At 43.1% G+C, this 14,948-nt stretch overlaps 1 protein-coding gene across 3 annotated transcripts; it reads right to left on the bottom strand.

The window, feature by feature from the left end:
- Nucleotides 1-3,369: 3,369 nt before the first annotated feature.
- Nucleotides 3,370-12,290, bottom strand: LOC124045401 (GA-binding protein alpha chain-like). Of its 3 annotated transcripts, none has more exons than XM_046364700.1 (10): nt 12,158-12,290; nt 10,558-10,660; nt 10,286-10,430; nt 9,977-10,061; nt 9,599-9,826; nt 9,210-9,404; nt 7,040-7,096; nt 6,488-6,616; nt 6,086-6,278; nt 3,370-4,216 (listed from the first exon to the last, which is right to left on the bottom strand). In XM_046364700.1, exons 2-10 carry the CDS (start codon nt 10,632-10,634, stop codon nt 4,006-4,008), a joined length of 1,320 nt encoding a protein of 439 aa, XP_046220656.1. In that variant the 5' UTR covers nt 10,635-10,660; nt 12,158-12,290; the 3' UTR covers nt 3,370-4,005. The 3 variants fall into 3 exon arrangements, with proteins under 3 accessions (XP_046220656.1, XP_046220663.1, XP_046220669.1); XM_046364707.1 differs by having other exon boundaries at nt 10,558-10,655; nt 12,158-12,257; XM_046364713.1 differs by lacking the exon at nt 12,158-12,290 and adding an exon at nt 11,031-11,528.
- Nucleotides 12,291-14,948: the final 2,658 nt, after the last annotated feature.

Genomic DNA, 14,948 nt, shown 5'->3' with positions numbered 1-14,948 from the left:
CGTATAGCTACCCAGGGGTGGTGAAGGCAAAATGGAACCAAGCCACACACTCACCATCTCTTCCTCATAGAGTGCAGCACATCAACATCCATAGCTGCCATTAGTCAGACAAGGGTATCCTTCTTCACCTACACATTTTTAGCCAATCACAGGTGAGATCCCGTAGCGTTTGTACAGAGTAGAGAAACACATTGATGTATCTGTCCATGTATCTGTGGGTTGGCCCTACCCTACAGTACAGCACTCACATCTCTAAGAGGGCTAATATACATATATACACCTGTAATCTTCCTCCCTCTGAAGTACTCTCCTCTCCCCCTCCTCCTCCCTCCATCTCTCCCACTGCCCCTCTCAGATGACAGCTGTGCTGTTTTTGGTGATGATATAACAGCTCTTAGTGCTAGTCTACCTTGAGCTCCTCTCTGCAGGATTATATCCCAAGAGTTTCAGGTTTGTTTTTCAGGTAAAACATACATACAAATATATATATATATATGTCCTCAGAAATATGTAAATGAAGAAATATTGAATGTTTTTATTTTGTGAAAATGTATTGAAACAAGGCAGAAAGAACTGTAACTATATGTAGTGCATGGTGATATTGATGACGGATATACATAGAGAACCTGTCTCCTATTGTGGGGACTGGGCATCACATGTACACTTAGCAGGATCGAACATGTTACTGTCTTCTTTTATCTTGTGATATGAAGAGAAAAAAAGGTTTTCAAATCTGTTTTTTTTGTTGTCACGGAGACATGCTTTAAACAGAATCTGTGCTCTTCTTTCCCCCCCCCCCCCCCATTCCCCATTCTGTTTTAGCTGCATGGGCTGAATGCCCTATATGTAATATAATATGAAGTGTAATAGTATCTGAAAGGAAGTCGAATGTGTTACTGTTTGCGTTCTATGCACTCATTTAGTCAGATGATTTGCTGGTGTTACTGCTGTTTATCGGCACTCCCTGTCTGTTAACTGATATTCCATGTCCATAGAATTGTGTTTCAGCTCCATTCCTCATTTTATTCCAGAAATCTTTCCAATTCCTAAATAATCTGTGAATATCTATGAAAATAATTTATGGAACAGAAATCATTTATATTTTTCTCAGGCTCTCTGTCCCATAGACACCCCCCCCCCCAACAGCCCTGCTCCCCATCCCTGTCCCTCCAGCCCTGCTCCCCACTCCCTCCCTCTCTCTGTCCCATAGACCCCCCCCCCAACAGCCCTGACTCCCCCCCCACCCCCCCCAACAGCCCTGCTCCCCATCCCTTCTCTACCACTCCCTCTCTCTGTCCCATAGACCCCCCCCAACAGCCCTGCTCCCCATCCCTTCTCTACCACTCCCTCTCTCTGTCCCATAGACCCCCCAACAGCCCTGCTCCCCATCCCTTCTGTCTACCACTACCCTCTCTCTGTCCCATAGACCCCCCCCCCCAACAGCCCTGCTCCCCATCCCTTCTCTAGCCCTGCTCCCCACTCTACCCTCTCTCTGTCCCATAGACCCCCCAACAGCCCTGCTCCCCATCCCCTCAACTCCCTCTCTCTGTCCCATAGACCCCCCCAACAGCCCTGCTCCCCATCCCTTCTCTACCACTCCCTCTCTCTGTCCCATAGACCCCCCCCAACAGCCCTGCTCCCCATCCCTTCTCCACCACTCCCTCTCTGTCCCATAGACCCCCCCAACAGCCCTGCTCCCCATCCCTTCTCTACCACTCCTCTCTCTGTCCCATCCCTCCCCATCCCTCTACCACTCCCTCTCTCTGTTGACCCCCCCCCAACAGCCCTGCTCCCCATCCCTTCTCTACCACTCCCTCTCTCTGTCCCATAGACCCCCCCCCCCCCCAACAGCCCTGCTCCCCATCCCTTCTCTACCACTCCCTCTCTCTGTCCCATAGACCCCCCCCCCAACAGCCCTGCTCCCCATCCCTTCTCTACCCCCCCAACAGCCCTGCTCCCCATCCCTTCTCTACCACTCCCTCTCTCTTTGTGCTGTGTCGGCTTGGTGTGTGCACGGCGCTTTGGAGTTGGTGTGTAAGAGAATTAGATTAAGTTGATAGAGATGGGCAGGGATTGAGTGTGATAAAAGTTAGAATGTACAAATCTGACATTCCCTGTCACCTTTCGTATCATCACTCTTCACACACACATTCCCTCCAGTGATTGATACATGTACCTATGTGTTTCATGGTGGACATCCCCCTTCTTGCTTGTCTTATCAAATCTCAAAGTCTCAGACCTCCTGATTTTAAAAGCAGAGGCTAAAGAAATACTGACCTCAGACCAGTTTGATGGTAAAATTGATCTCGGACCAATGTGTGCGAGGCGAAAAACGGAACTGAGCCTAGATTCACAAAACACATATTGTGCAAAAACCTAAGACAAATAAGCTCCTAAGTGCAATTCCTCAACAATCTTATTTTCTTATGAACATCTCATATCTTCTTGCCATTAAAAAAAATAAGGTGTCTAGCTAGCCATGGCAAATGTGTTAGCATATTCCTTACTGAAAATACTGTTGTAAAACATGTTCTTGGATTTAAAATAATCAATACTGAAGCTTTCAGATGAAGGTTGAGTGGAATTAAATATTTTCAATTGCTTTCATGAGCTTTTTCTCTCACTGCCCTGAGTTTTGCTATATCTTGGAACATTATTTTCAACAATCTAATTTATTAATGTTTTTCTCAAGGCAAAACAGAAGAAATAGCGCAATTGTTTTCCCCAATAACCTTTGAAGAATAGCAACTTGATTTCCTTCTTAAATCTATAGTTAAGGAAAAAAATGCCAGTTAAGAATACATTTAAGGTTTTGTGAATCTGGGTTCTGATATGGAGGACACAACGTCAATGTTTAGATCAGGTGTCATTGTCTATTAAGTAGTGTTGGTTACATTTCTATCTGCACCATTCAGAATGTTTCACCTCACTGAACACACCCCAGATCTGGGATCAGTATTTAGAGGCAGTAGTAGAGACCAGACATACCCCCTCCCAAAATGAAAGTCAAACTACAGCCTTCAATAGACATGAATGTGACATTCATATTGTGCAATTATTCCACAGATCTACACACACACAAACTGAATCAGGTAAATGTGTTGTCAAGGATACTCGTGCCATCTTTCATTTGTTAATTCTGACTTTCGTTGTACCTTTACAAAGCTTTCTACACACATCCCATAAATAAATAATAATGTTATGTACATACAGATCTCTGTTCTATTCATGACAGAGCTTGAGTGCTGTGTGAATAATGACAAGTGTTTTATATAGGAGGAACTATAAAACATTTGAAAATGTTATCATGGCGCAAGAGTGTGTTTGTGTATACACATTACATTGGAGCAATGTTACACTGAGTCCTTAGGAAAAAACTTGAAACTTTAATCCCCCTGGAGGACAGAAAACGTCCAGCTCATCAGGGAAAAAGACACTCAAAATAAAATACAAAACAGATCATTTATAAATGGAAAATATGAAAATACACTGTCCTTGTGGCTATCAAAAACATGGAGAACCGGTATATACAATGGAAAGGATACTAAGCTACAGATAAAGGAAAAAAAATAATGCAAAGCTCATATTTCAAGCACAGACACTCCTTCACTCAAACGCTCATGCACACACACTGAGGCACACACACAATATCCAGACACTCCTTCACTCAAACGCTCATGCACACACACTGAGGCACACACACAATATCCAGACACTCCTTCACTCAAACGCTCATGCACACACACCGAGGCACACACACAATATCCACAGACACTCTCCCGCCCTGGTTAAAATAAAATAAGAAAACAACCTCCCCATCCTGCCTCTGCCCCGTCTCCAATCAAACCCAAAGGAGTAGGATGAAGTTGCCCATAGACAGTTAAGGTCAGTTTATTATTTCCACCTTCTAATGGTTAAGCTTAGGGCTGGTCATAGTAGTCTGATCCTAGATCTGTGCCTATGGGCAACTTCTACCCTTATCAAAGAGCCCCAGGCTCCTCCCCCTCAGCTGTCCTGTGCGGAGGCGTACACAGTGGTGATGGGCTGGCCAATTCCGTGCAACTGAATGCGGGCCAGCTTTTTCTGCTCACACTCAGTCACCAGGTTGTTGAGCTCAGCAGCGCTGTAGCCAATCAAAGTCCTCAGGTCACACACAAACTTGTAGACAAAACGCTTGCCCTGCACCTTGCTGATCATGTCCCCGTCATAGTAATACCTGAGAAAATAATCAGATTAAGTATCCTTTTACACTCATACCTGTATAGGGGTTGAAAATGGCAGATTTGTGCACTGATAAGCACCTACATTGGAATGCAGTGGCTGTACATTAACATGCTATGAAATGGCCAGAGCCCAGACCCTACGTTTCACAGCACTGTATGGGTTTTGACTGACAGCTGTTCTGAACTTGAGCACTGCACGTGACAAGAAGTTGCCCACATCCCTCCCGCTAATTGGGCAACTTTTGCAAACGTTTTGTTATCGGAGTGAGAGAAATGCTGTAAAGAGGACTCAATGTATTTTCAAAGATGAGATGTTGAGGATTATAATAAATACCGCTGTGATGCCAGACAAGCAATCCAAACCATTCAAATGTGCACTACACATTTCCATATCATAATTCAAAAGGAACTTGCACATCTGAGCTAGGTTTTTTGCAGGTGCATGGTAACAGTTGAATAAGATGAAAGAGAAAAAAGAAACCCGCACACTGCTCTCGATAGTAATCACTGATCTTTAATACGTCTTACGTATCGTATCGGCCTCACAGCCTTCGTCAGAGCTTGAGACTTTTATTTATTAGCACCCTTATGTAGATATAGCTCCACCCACATCCGTTCCACGCATCGAATGGGGTTGAGTCGAGGGGAAATACAGGTTACCAAATATAACAATGTGCATTTCATAAATATTCTAATAATAGTGTTAACATAAAACATATTTGTAAAACCACGTTGTCCTCATTGTGGTTTTACAGACGTGTTTATGTAAACATACACCAAATATAAATAAATAAATATTCTAATGTATGGAACAGATGTGGGTGGAGCTATGTCTACATAAGGGTGCTAAGTCGTGTTTTTTCTTCTCACATTTCCATAAAACACTCATGTAATTTACAGTGTCAACGTTTATGGCCACTATGTTCGAGGTACAAGATGACATGGCGGCATAACCTGTGCTGTTCTGAACAGAATATATCAGTCTATTTTTAAGATCATTTGTTATGGAACACACACACCTGAATCTTTCTATGCACACCAAAACATCTCTAAATTGCATTGTGAAACTAACACTAAGATTGGATTTTATAACTTAGCTAGTCATGTTGGTAAAAGAACAAGCTTTCAAATGATGGCCTCCTGACCCAGATTGTGATTTATAAATGGGCCGTTTTTGGATTGCATAAACAACAATAATTGTGTGATGGGGATACAGGGTTGTGTTCCAAACAAAACGACTACAAGTGTGCTTGCTCTAGTTCCTCAACGGCACAGCTAGGAGAGCTCAAAGAAAGCCTTTTATAGTTCAATAGATTTTTTTCATAAAAGTGCATTGAAATTACTTAGGAACTGTGCACTTTTTTAGAAGTGTGTGGCCACTTGGAGACACCAGTTAGTCCTCTCACTCAAACCTTTGTCATTTGTTTTCTTCTTATGTTGCACCTACCACACATTTTACAGGAATATCCTAATCATATGACAATGTATTCACAGTATGTTCACATTTAGCTATCAACAAATGCGGCAAAAAGTACAGTATATGTAAAATGCACAGAACGTTTACAGTGTAATGTTTGAATTGAGTCTTGTGTCGGGTTAACTGTTGTTTACGCACATTTGGGCTTTTCCCATAATTTTTTCCCATAATTTTCCCATAACCTCCAAACTGTTCCCTTTCAATTGCTACCATGCTTATGCATATGAATTTCATATTTCTTCTGTAAGAAACCTTTCAATTTAGCCCTATCATAGGCCAAAGGGCTCAAATGAAACAAGATAAGAAAGTTCAAGACATAAGATAAGAGATTGCATTTATGCCAAGGAAATTTAAGAGAGGAACATGGGGGGGGGGATTGACATACCTGAGTGCTCGGCTGAGTTTCTCGTAGTTCATGGTCGGCTTGTTCTTGCGGTGGCCCCATTTCTGGGCCACCAGTTCAGGCTGGTTGAGTTTGAACTCTCCCTCCTCTCCCACCCAGGATATACAGTCTCTAGCATCCTTATCAGTCAACAGCTCCAACAGGAACTGCCATAGTTGGATCTGACCATTGTTACCTGCAAGGACAGATGAGAGGACGTTTGTGTGTGTGTGTGTGTGTGTGTGTGTGTGTGTGTGTGTGTGTGTGTGTGTGTGTGTGTGTGTGTGTGTGTGTGTGTGTGTGCATCCACATCAGATTTGAGCACATACACTTACACCATTAAGACACTCATAAAAAAACATCAAGACTTATGCTCTTCAAGTGTACGCACACATGTATGCATACCTGTGCGGTTGCCAGGTGAGCTACGTTCCTCTCCTCCGGAGATGCGGGGTGTTTTGGGGCCGCGGCTCTGCTTCAGCACCTTAATGGTGGTGTGCGAGGTCGGCACAGCGGCCGGGATGATCTGGACCTCTGGTGGCGGAGACAGAAGGTTCAAACACTCAAAAACATACATGATTAAGTTAGACACTGATCTATGGTCAGTTTGTTGTTCCTAATTAAAAGCGCACACCCAGAGAAAATTATTTTAATGTGGAGGTGCTGACTAACGGGAAATAAACTGTTAGCTATAAAAAACAAAATCTGTTTCGGCATCACCGTGCCTTCTCAAGACCCCGAAAAAGGCACAGTGATGCTGAAACATTTTTTTTATTATAGCTTACAGTTTATTTCCCGTTAGTCAGCACCTCCACACTAAAATAATTCTCTCTGGGTGTGCACCAGCTCATGCTTTTTATTACAGGCAACAACTCACACAGAGGAAAGATAGTGTGGTAAGTGTGGTAGGTGCATTCAGGGTGACAGTGAGTCAAGAGAGAGAGGAAATAAACATACGTTGGTCAATGGTGACTGTGGCCTCCTGGCCAGACTGGTCCTGACTGGCCAACACATCTGTAAAGAACAGGGACGGATACAGTATGAGCTAAAACCAACAATTAACATGCTTGCCCAGGCTCTCAATCCCCTTTCATAGCCTCTATCCCTTCAGAATTTTCAGATCTGAACACACTAGGAACAAACTGGTTGAATCAATGTTTCCACATCATTTCAATGAAATCAACGTGGAATAGACTCCCTGTAGCCGATGTGAGTAAGACTAGATGGATTGACAATACGAACACTCAAGAGCATGCGCTGACCAGTTGGCTAGTGTCTTGACTGACATTTTCAACCTCTCCCTTACCCAGTCTGAAATACCTACGTTTCAAGCAGACAACCATAGTCCCTGTGCCCAAGATCGCAAAGGTAACCTGCCTAAATGACTACTGCCCCGTAGCACTCACATCTGTAGACATGAAATGCTTTGAAAGGCTGGCCGCGGCTCACAATAACAACATCATCCCAGACACACTCGACCCACTCCAATTCGCATACCGCCCCGACAGATCCACAGATGATGCAATCTCTATTGCACTCCACACTGCCCTTTCCCACCTGGACAAAAGGAACACCTATGTGAGAATGCTGTGTCCTCAAAGCTCATCACTAAGCTACGGACCCTAGGACTGAATACCTCCGTCTGCAACTGGATCCTGGACTTCCTGACAGGCTGCCCCCAGGTAGTGAGTGTAGGCAACAACACATCCGCCACGCTGACCCTCAATGCGGGGGCCCCTCAACGGTGCGTGCTAAGTCCCTTCTTGTACTCTCTGATCACCCACGAATGCGTGGCCGCTCACAACTCCAACACAACCATTACATTTGCCGATGACACGACGTTGGTATGCCTGATCACCGACGATGATGAGACAGCCTATAGGGAGGTCAGCAACCTGGCATTGTGATGCCAGGACAACAACCTCTCCCTCAACGTGATCAAGACAAATTAGCTGATTGTGAACTACATGAAACAGAGGGCCAAGCATGCCCCCATTCACGTCGACGGGGCTGTAGTGGAGCGGTTGAGAGCTTCAAGTTCCTCTGTGTCAACATCACTAAGGCCCTATCATGATCCAAACACACCGTAACAGTTGTGAAGAGGGCATGACATCGCATCTTCCCCCGCAGGAGGCTGAAAATATTTGGCATGGGTCCTCAAAAAGTTATACAGCTGCACCATCGAGAGCATCCTAATTGGCTGCATCCCTGCCTGGTTTGGCAACTGCTTGGCATCTGACCAGAAGGTGCTACAGACGGTAGTGTGTACGGCCCAGTACATCATTGGGGCCGATCTCCCTGCCATCTAGGACCTCTATACCAGGCAGTTTCAGAGGAAGGCCCTAAAAAAATGGTCTAAGACTCCAGCCACCCAAGTCATAGACTGTTCTCTCTGCTACCTGCACGGCAAGCTGTACCGGAGCACCAAGTCTGAACAGCTTCCATCCCCAAGCCATAGGACTGCTGAAAAGTTCATTAAATGGAAAATGGATTTGGGGCGGCCATTGACTCTACCCACACACTACACTTACACTCCAACACACACTACATATGCATATTGACACCACACACACACACTGCTGTTATGTTTATTATCTATCCTGATAGCCTTGTCACTTTTACCCCTACCTACATGTACCTCAATTACCTTGTACTCCTGCACATTGACTCTGTACTGGTACTCCTTGTATATAGCCTTGTTATTTTATTGTGTTACCATTTCCTTTTTTGATTGTGCTATTTTTTTGTCATTTTTAACTCTGCATTTTTGGGAAAGGGCTCGTAAGTAAGCATTTCACAGTAAAGTCTACACCTGTTGCATTTGGTGCATGTGACGGCAGGTAGCCAAGCGGTTACAGCGTTGGTCCAGTAACCGAATGGTTGCTAGATCGAATCCCCGAGCTGACAAGGTGCCTGAACAAGGCAGTTTACCCACTGTTCCTAGGACGTCACTGTAAATAAGAATGTTATTAACTGACTTGCCTAGTTAAATTAAAACATGTGACGAATACAATTTTATTTGATGTCTGTTCTCAGTGGGAAGGGACAAAGCATGTGTAAACAATATGATTATTATGGCTCTACTTAGGCTAAACCTTAACCCTAACACACTAACTCAGTGACTCACACTTGCGAAGCAGCTCCAGGTGGCTCCAGAGGATCTCTCCACTGGGGACCCTCTGCAGGAACTCGTCCTGGGTGAAAGTGCAGAGGTCGCAACCCAGGATGTGAATCCCACCCACCTCCATCTCGTCAATGCTGAACTCCTTCATCACCCACACTGCCCAGTGGATCACCTGGTCTGCCGTCCATTGTACTGGGTCTGAGAGGAGAGACACATTACAAGACTGTTAGGATGCGGACTACAGCTTTTTTGTCTGTTAAAAATGTCAAGGCAACTGCAGCAAAATGGCCTCACTTTGTACAATGGTGTGTAACTGCCTGATTAATGAGGTTTTTGTGGTTCAGAGTGTGCGTGTATCTGTGTTGTGTCTTATTCATGTGTGTACTCATCACCGTAGGGTATCCCCAGGCGGACTTGCTCCTTGCGGTAGCCCTCCAGTGCGGCGGCCCAGCGGGTCACCTGCTCCGATGTGTCGTCTGACAGGGAAGAGCGCTCCACTGAGATCAGCTGGCCCTCCTCCTCCATCAGGGTGCCCTCTTCCCCCGCTGCATCTGGGTCGATCACCACCTCCACAGTCTCCACCGGCTTCACAATCTCCAGGATGTTCAGCTTCTCCTCGCCTGGATGAAAGGAGGCGGGGGGTGAGTGGAGGTTAGAGTGTAATTCAATAGTATCGACAATCTAATTGTTATGGTGCAACATTTGTGTGCGTCTATAGTTTGGGTGGCTGGGTTTTGATAAAGTCTTAGTGCAGAGTCTTATGTGTGTACCTGGCTTTGTGATGATCTGTAGGCTGAGTTGCACTGTGCCATCGGTCTTCACTCCCTGATCAAAGAGGCTGTGGTCTGGATGTAGCTGGAAAGACAGAAAGAAAGTGGACGGGAGAGGGAGAGAGAAAAGGGCAGAATAATAAGAGAGGAGGGAGCAAATGGGAGTGTCAGAAAGGGAGATCAAAATAAACTAGATAATGCTAAACACATTTCTCCATCAAATGATAAACTCTAAAACACATGAGACTCTCCATTAGTATCAGGTCGGACAGATATTTCAACCCCTTAAATACAGGCCTCTATCAGTACCTGGATGTCCTGTAGACAGATCTCATATCCGTCCAATGGCATCTGGATACGGGGCTCCAGGAGCTTCTTCAGGTTACCGATTGGCTCATTAATGTCGATGTCCTGTTGGATCAGATCGGCTGATGTGATGGTCTGCTCCTCAACCCTGAAAATGACACAACCATACAAACACACAAATAGTAACGTTAAGTCATCAGTAGTAGGGAGGGAGCTGGGTTTGAATTGATGGGCTTATGGGTGACTTTTCACATTGTAAAATGTATTACACACACCCCTCCTCCAGACACTCCTGTTTCTCCTGTCCATCGATCTCGATCTCTATCATCTCCTCGGTCTCGCTTTTAGACATCGCTGTACACCAAGATTAAACCTATTCTGAGGAAAAGACAAGCAGGGGGTAAGTATCAAATCAACATTTAGATTACATCAATTATTTTCTGATGTTATGTTAAGAACACATATAATGGCTTCACATCAGATATCATCAATTATGAACCAGGTAATTTGAGCCCTGGATGCTGATTGGTATATTTAAGCAATAAGGCCCTAGGGGTTGTGGTATATGGCCATATATCACAAACCGGGAGGTGCCTTATTGCTATTATGAAACATGTTACCAACGTAATTAGAAGAGCAAAAAAAAGGTTTTTCGTCATATCCGTGGTATATTGTTTCATATACAATTAAAATAACATTGAGGAATAGCAACAAAAGTGTCACTTCAGTAAAACATTTAGTAAATTACCTTGAATGCATTTAATGAAGTGGCATTTTACCAAATAAAATGCTTTAAAAAATAAAATATACAAGGTTTATGACCAGTGACTGACAGTTTTGATGAATAGAGTTCATCGGTTTCTCATTGGGCGGCAGAGAGTTGTGTGCGCTTAAGTACTAACTCCAGGGCGAGGCCTCTCCAACGCATAGGCCTTGCGGTGGGCCATTAGTTTATAAATCATGACATAAACTTTATCAATTTAACGCCCTTGAAAGCAAACACTTCGTGTATATATATATCGGTACGAATACTCATTATACGCGTAGCATAGCTCTACAATGTTGTAGCAATACAAAGCTCGCTAGCCAGCATATTTGTCAGTGATGTTACGTGGAGGGGGGAGGCAAGCGCCAAACGGAGGTTGGTTCTCATGTGAAATACACAATTGATACGGACTGTAAAAAAAGTATTCACTAAAATAACTGTTTAAATGTCGATGAAAATATACTATGAAACTTATAATCTGGAAAACTTTGAAACGGAAATGGAAGAAACGGAAACAAAACAGCAGAGGGGCAAATGCAAAGGAGCCGGAAATCCTGGCTAAGTTTACAGTGTTGTCTAGACTTCCGAGAGCGGTGAGGGGAAAATTCCGGAGTAATTTGCTCGATTATCAAATTATATTTAGCTAGCTATGACATTAAGAAAGCTTATTTATATTTGGCTAACCGTATAACGTATCAACACGGCGAACAACTGGACCGCGCAAGATGTCGTTGGCATTAGCTAGCACTATACCTAGCTAGCTAACGTTAATAGCAAACGTGTCGAAAGTTGGATTTTGGATTTGAGGTACATCGAGGGCAACTCATTTTAGAAAGATATTTTGTAGTTGTAAAGTCGTCTGAAAACTATTCATTACAGTAGTATTTAGGATTAGATTGTTGTTTTTAGTTAGGTTAATGCATCCACCATGGCATGTGGCATAACGTTAGCGGATCAACAAGCTAACGTTAGTTAGCTAGCAGCTAACTAGCAAACATAGTTTGATACAAAAAGCGGGAAGACCGATGAGGCATAGTAAAAGGAGATACACTTCCTGTCATATATTATGGATTTCATATGTATAAATTAAAAATAGTTAATACTCATACCTCTTCAAATGTACACTCCACGATTGTGGACTTGCTATGAGTCGATGTAGGATAACAAGCTAGCTAGCCTTCACTCAAATCGAATTCATGCAAGTTTTTGGTCAACGAGGGGGCGGGGACAAGCTTGCCTTTTAGACAGACCAGCGTTTACTCTTGTAAACAATACATAATGATATTTGGTTGTAATTAATTATTATATAAGTATGTGATGTTTGATATCAAGCATAATTATAGATTTTTAGCATTTAACCCACTTGGAACAGCAGGCTGTTGTAGATAGTCGCTGTATGCTTGCACTTATGTATTGAAATAAACCAGCCATCAGTAATCCTTATTCCACAATGTCCCTCCCATAGATATCCTAGTAAATTCTAAATTTGAATGTTATGAATAAAATCCCAAAACAAACATGTAAAGTGAATGAGTTCTTATTACAGAAGGATGTGTTAGTAATTTCAAAGTGTTATCTAGTTTGCACTTGACCCCCCCCCACCACCCCTTTCTAGATCAGACTTTGCTGATACATGTAACTACTTTATTGAGGAAAAGTGTACTTACTATGCCTGGGGATATGTTTTCTTAAGATGAATGCACTAACTGTAAGTCGCTCTGGATAAGAGCATCTGCTAATATTACTAAAATGTAATTATCTAAATAGTATCCTTATGCTGCAGTGCCTGTTCATAATGAATACATATTGTATGTAATGTTGATATCTAATCACCAAGAATACTAATCTTGTACCAGTAAGTGACATATCCATAATGCTCAGACACCTCAAACATTCCCACTCCAAAAATAATTTCCCAAGGGAAGAAATCATTTTATGGGGTGTACAGTAAGCAAGGAGTGGGTGGTTGGCAATAGACTGATTTCAGACTGGGCAACACATTCAGTAGCCATGATCAAATCAAATCGTATTTGTCACATGTGGTGAATACAACAGGTGTAGTAGACCTTACAGTGAAATGCTTACTTACAAGCCCAACCTCTTAAGGATCTGCCCCTTTTTTTGATACATTTTTTCCTAAAATGACATATCTAACTCTGTAGCTCAGACCCTGAAGCAAGGATTTGCATATTATTTGAAAGGAAAAACTCTTGGAAGTTTGTGGAAATGTGAAAGGAATGGAGGAGAATATAACACAATAGATCTGGTAAAAGATAATTCAAAGAAAAAAACAACCGTTCTTTTGAATTTTTTTGTACCATCTTTGAAATGCAAGAGAAAGGCCGTAATGTATTATTCCAGCCCAGTTGCAATTTACATTTTGGCCACTAGATGTGCACAGTTTTAGACTTATCCAATGAACCATTGCATTTCTGTTCAATATTTTGTATCAAGACTGCCCAAATATGCCTAATTTGTTTATTAATAACTTTTCATGTTTAAAATTGTGCACTGGAACAGCTACTGTAAATTGGACAGTGCAGTTACATTAACAAGAATTTAAGCTTTCTTCCAATATCAGATTTGTATATGTCCTGGGAAATGTTCTTGTTACTTACTTGCTCAACCGTCCCGTGGAAGGGACACTGACCCCGAAGAAACAATACAGTTTTAAGAAAATAGGAAAAACTACAAATTAAAGAGCAGCAGTAAATCACAATAGCGGGGCTATATACAGGGGGTACCGGTACAGAGTCAATGTGTCAATGTGCCGGGTCACTGGTGTCGAGGTAATTGTGATAAATAGGTACATACAGGTAGGGTTATTAAAGTGGCTATGCATAGATAATAACAGTAGCGGCAGTGTATGGGGGGGGGGGTAAATAGTCGATGGGGCTGTAGTGGAGTGGTTGAGAGCATCAATTTCCTCTGTGTCAACATCACTAAGGCCCTATCATGATCCAAACACACCGTAACAGTTGTGAAGAGGGCATGACATCGCATCTTCCCCCTTAGCTGTTCAGGAGTCTTATGGCTTGGGGTAGAAGCTGTGAAACTGTTTAGAAGCCTCTAGGACCACTCCGGTACCGCTTGCTGTGCGGTAGCAGAGAGAATGGTCTATGACTAGGGTGGCTGGAGTCTTTGAGAATTTTTAGGGCCTTCCTCTGACACCGCCTGGTATAGAGGTCCTGGATGGCAGAAAGCTTGGCCCCAGTGATATACTGGGCCGTACTCACTACCCTCTGTAGTGCCTTGCGGGCGGAGGCCAAGCAGTTGCCATACCAGGCAGTGATGCAACCCGCCAGGATGCTCTCGATGGTGCAGCTGTAAAACCTTTTGAGGATCTCAGGACCCATGCCAAATCTTTTTAGTTTCCTGAGGGGGAAAGACTTTGTTGTGCCCTCTTCACGTACATCAATCAATCAATCTCACAATATATTACAGTTATAAGCCAATTTCAGTGTTTGTATGTTATCAAGTTAAAGGGCCAATCAAGTTATGGGGCATATCAAGATTACCTACAAAGTTTAACGATAGCCTTGATTTCTATGCGCAACAGAGCTCCCCTGATAAGATGGGCCAACTATTCCACTTCTTCCATTCTAGATTTATTAAAGCTTTTAATACCTAATTTAAGTTCATCAAAAATATTCATGATTGATTGATGCATTGTTTGCTGTTTGGAGTTTTAGGCTGGGTTTCTGTACAGCACTTTGTGACATCGGCTGATGTAAAAAGGGCTTTATAAATACATTTGATTGATGTACGTTGTAAACTGGCAGTGTTTGGTACCGGGTGTAGTGTTGGTTTTCTATGCTCTGGTAGTATAAAATCAGTGCACAAACGAGACCGGAAGTGTATAATTTGTGTGGTAAAAAGTGTATTCAAACCAAAGACATT

Source organism: Oncorhynchus gorbuscha, linkage group LG01 (assembly GCF_021184085.1).
Source record: "Oncorhynchus gorbuscha isolate QuinsamMale2020 ecotype Even-year linkage group LG01, OgorEven_v1.0, whole genome shotgun sequence".
NCBI lineage: Eukaryota > Metazoa > Chordata > Actinopteri > Salmoniformes > Salmonidae > Oncorhynchus > Oncorhynchus gorbuscha.
Note: the sequence above shows the minus strand (reverse complement) of the source record. Positions and strands in the feature narration are given on the sequence as shown.

Coding starts and splice junctions, on each gene's coding strand:
- LOC124045401 (XM_046364700.1), bottom strand. CDS start 10,634: ATGTCTAAAAGCGAGACCGAGGAGATGATAGAGATCGAGATCGATGGA. Junction 10,431..10,557: donor CAGGAGTGTCTGGAGGAGGG/GTGTGTGTAATA, acceptor TGTCATTTTCAG/GGTTGAGGAGCAGACCATCA. Junction 10,062..10,285: donor TCTGTCTACAGGACATCCAG/GTACTGATAGAG, acceptor CTGTCTTTCCAG/CTACATCCAGACCACAGCCT.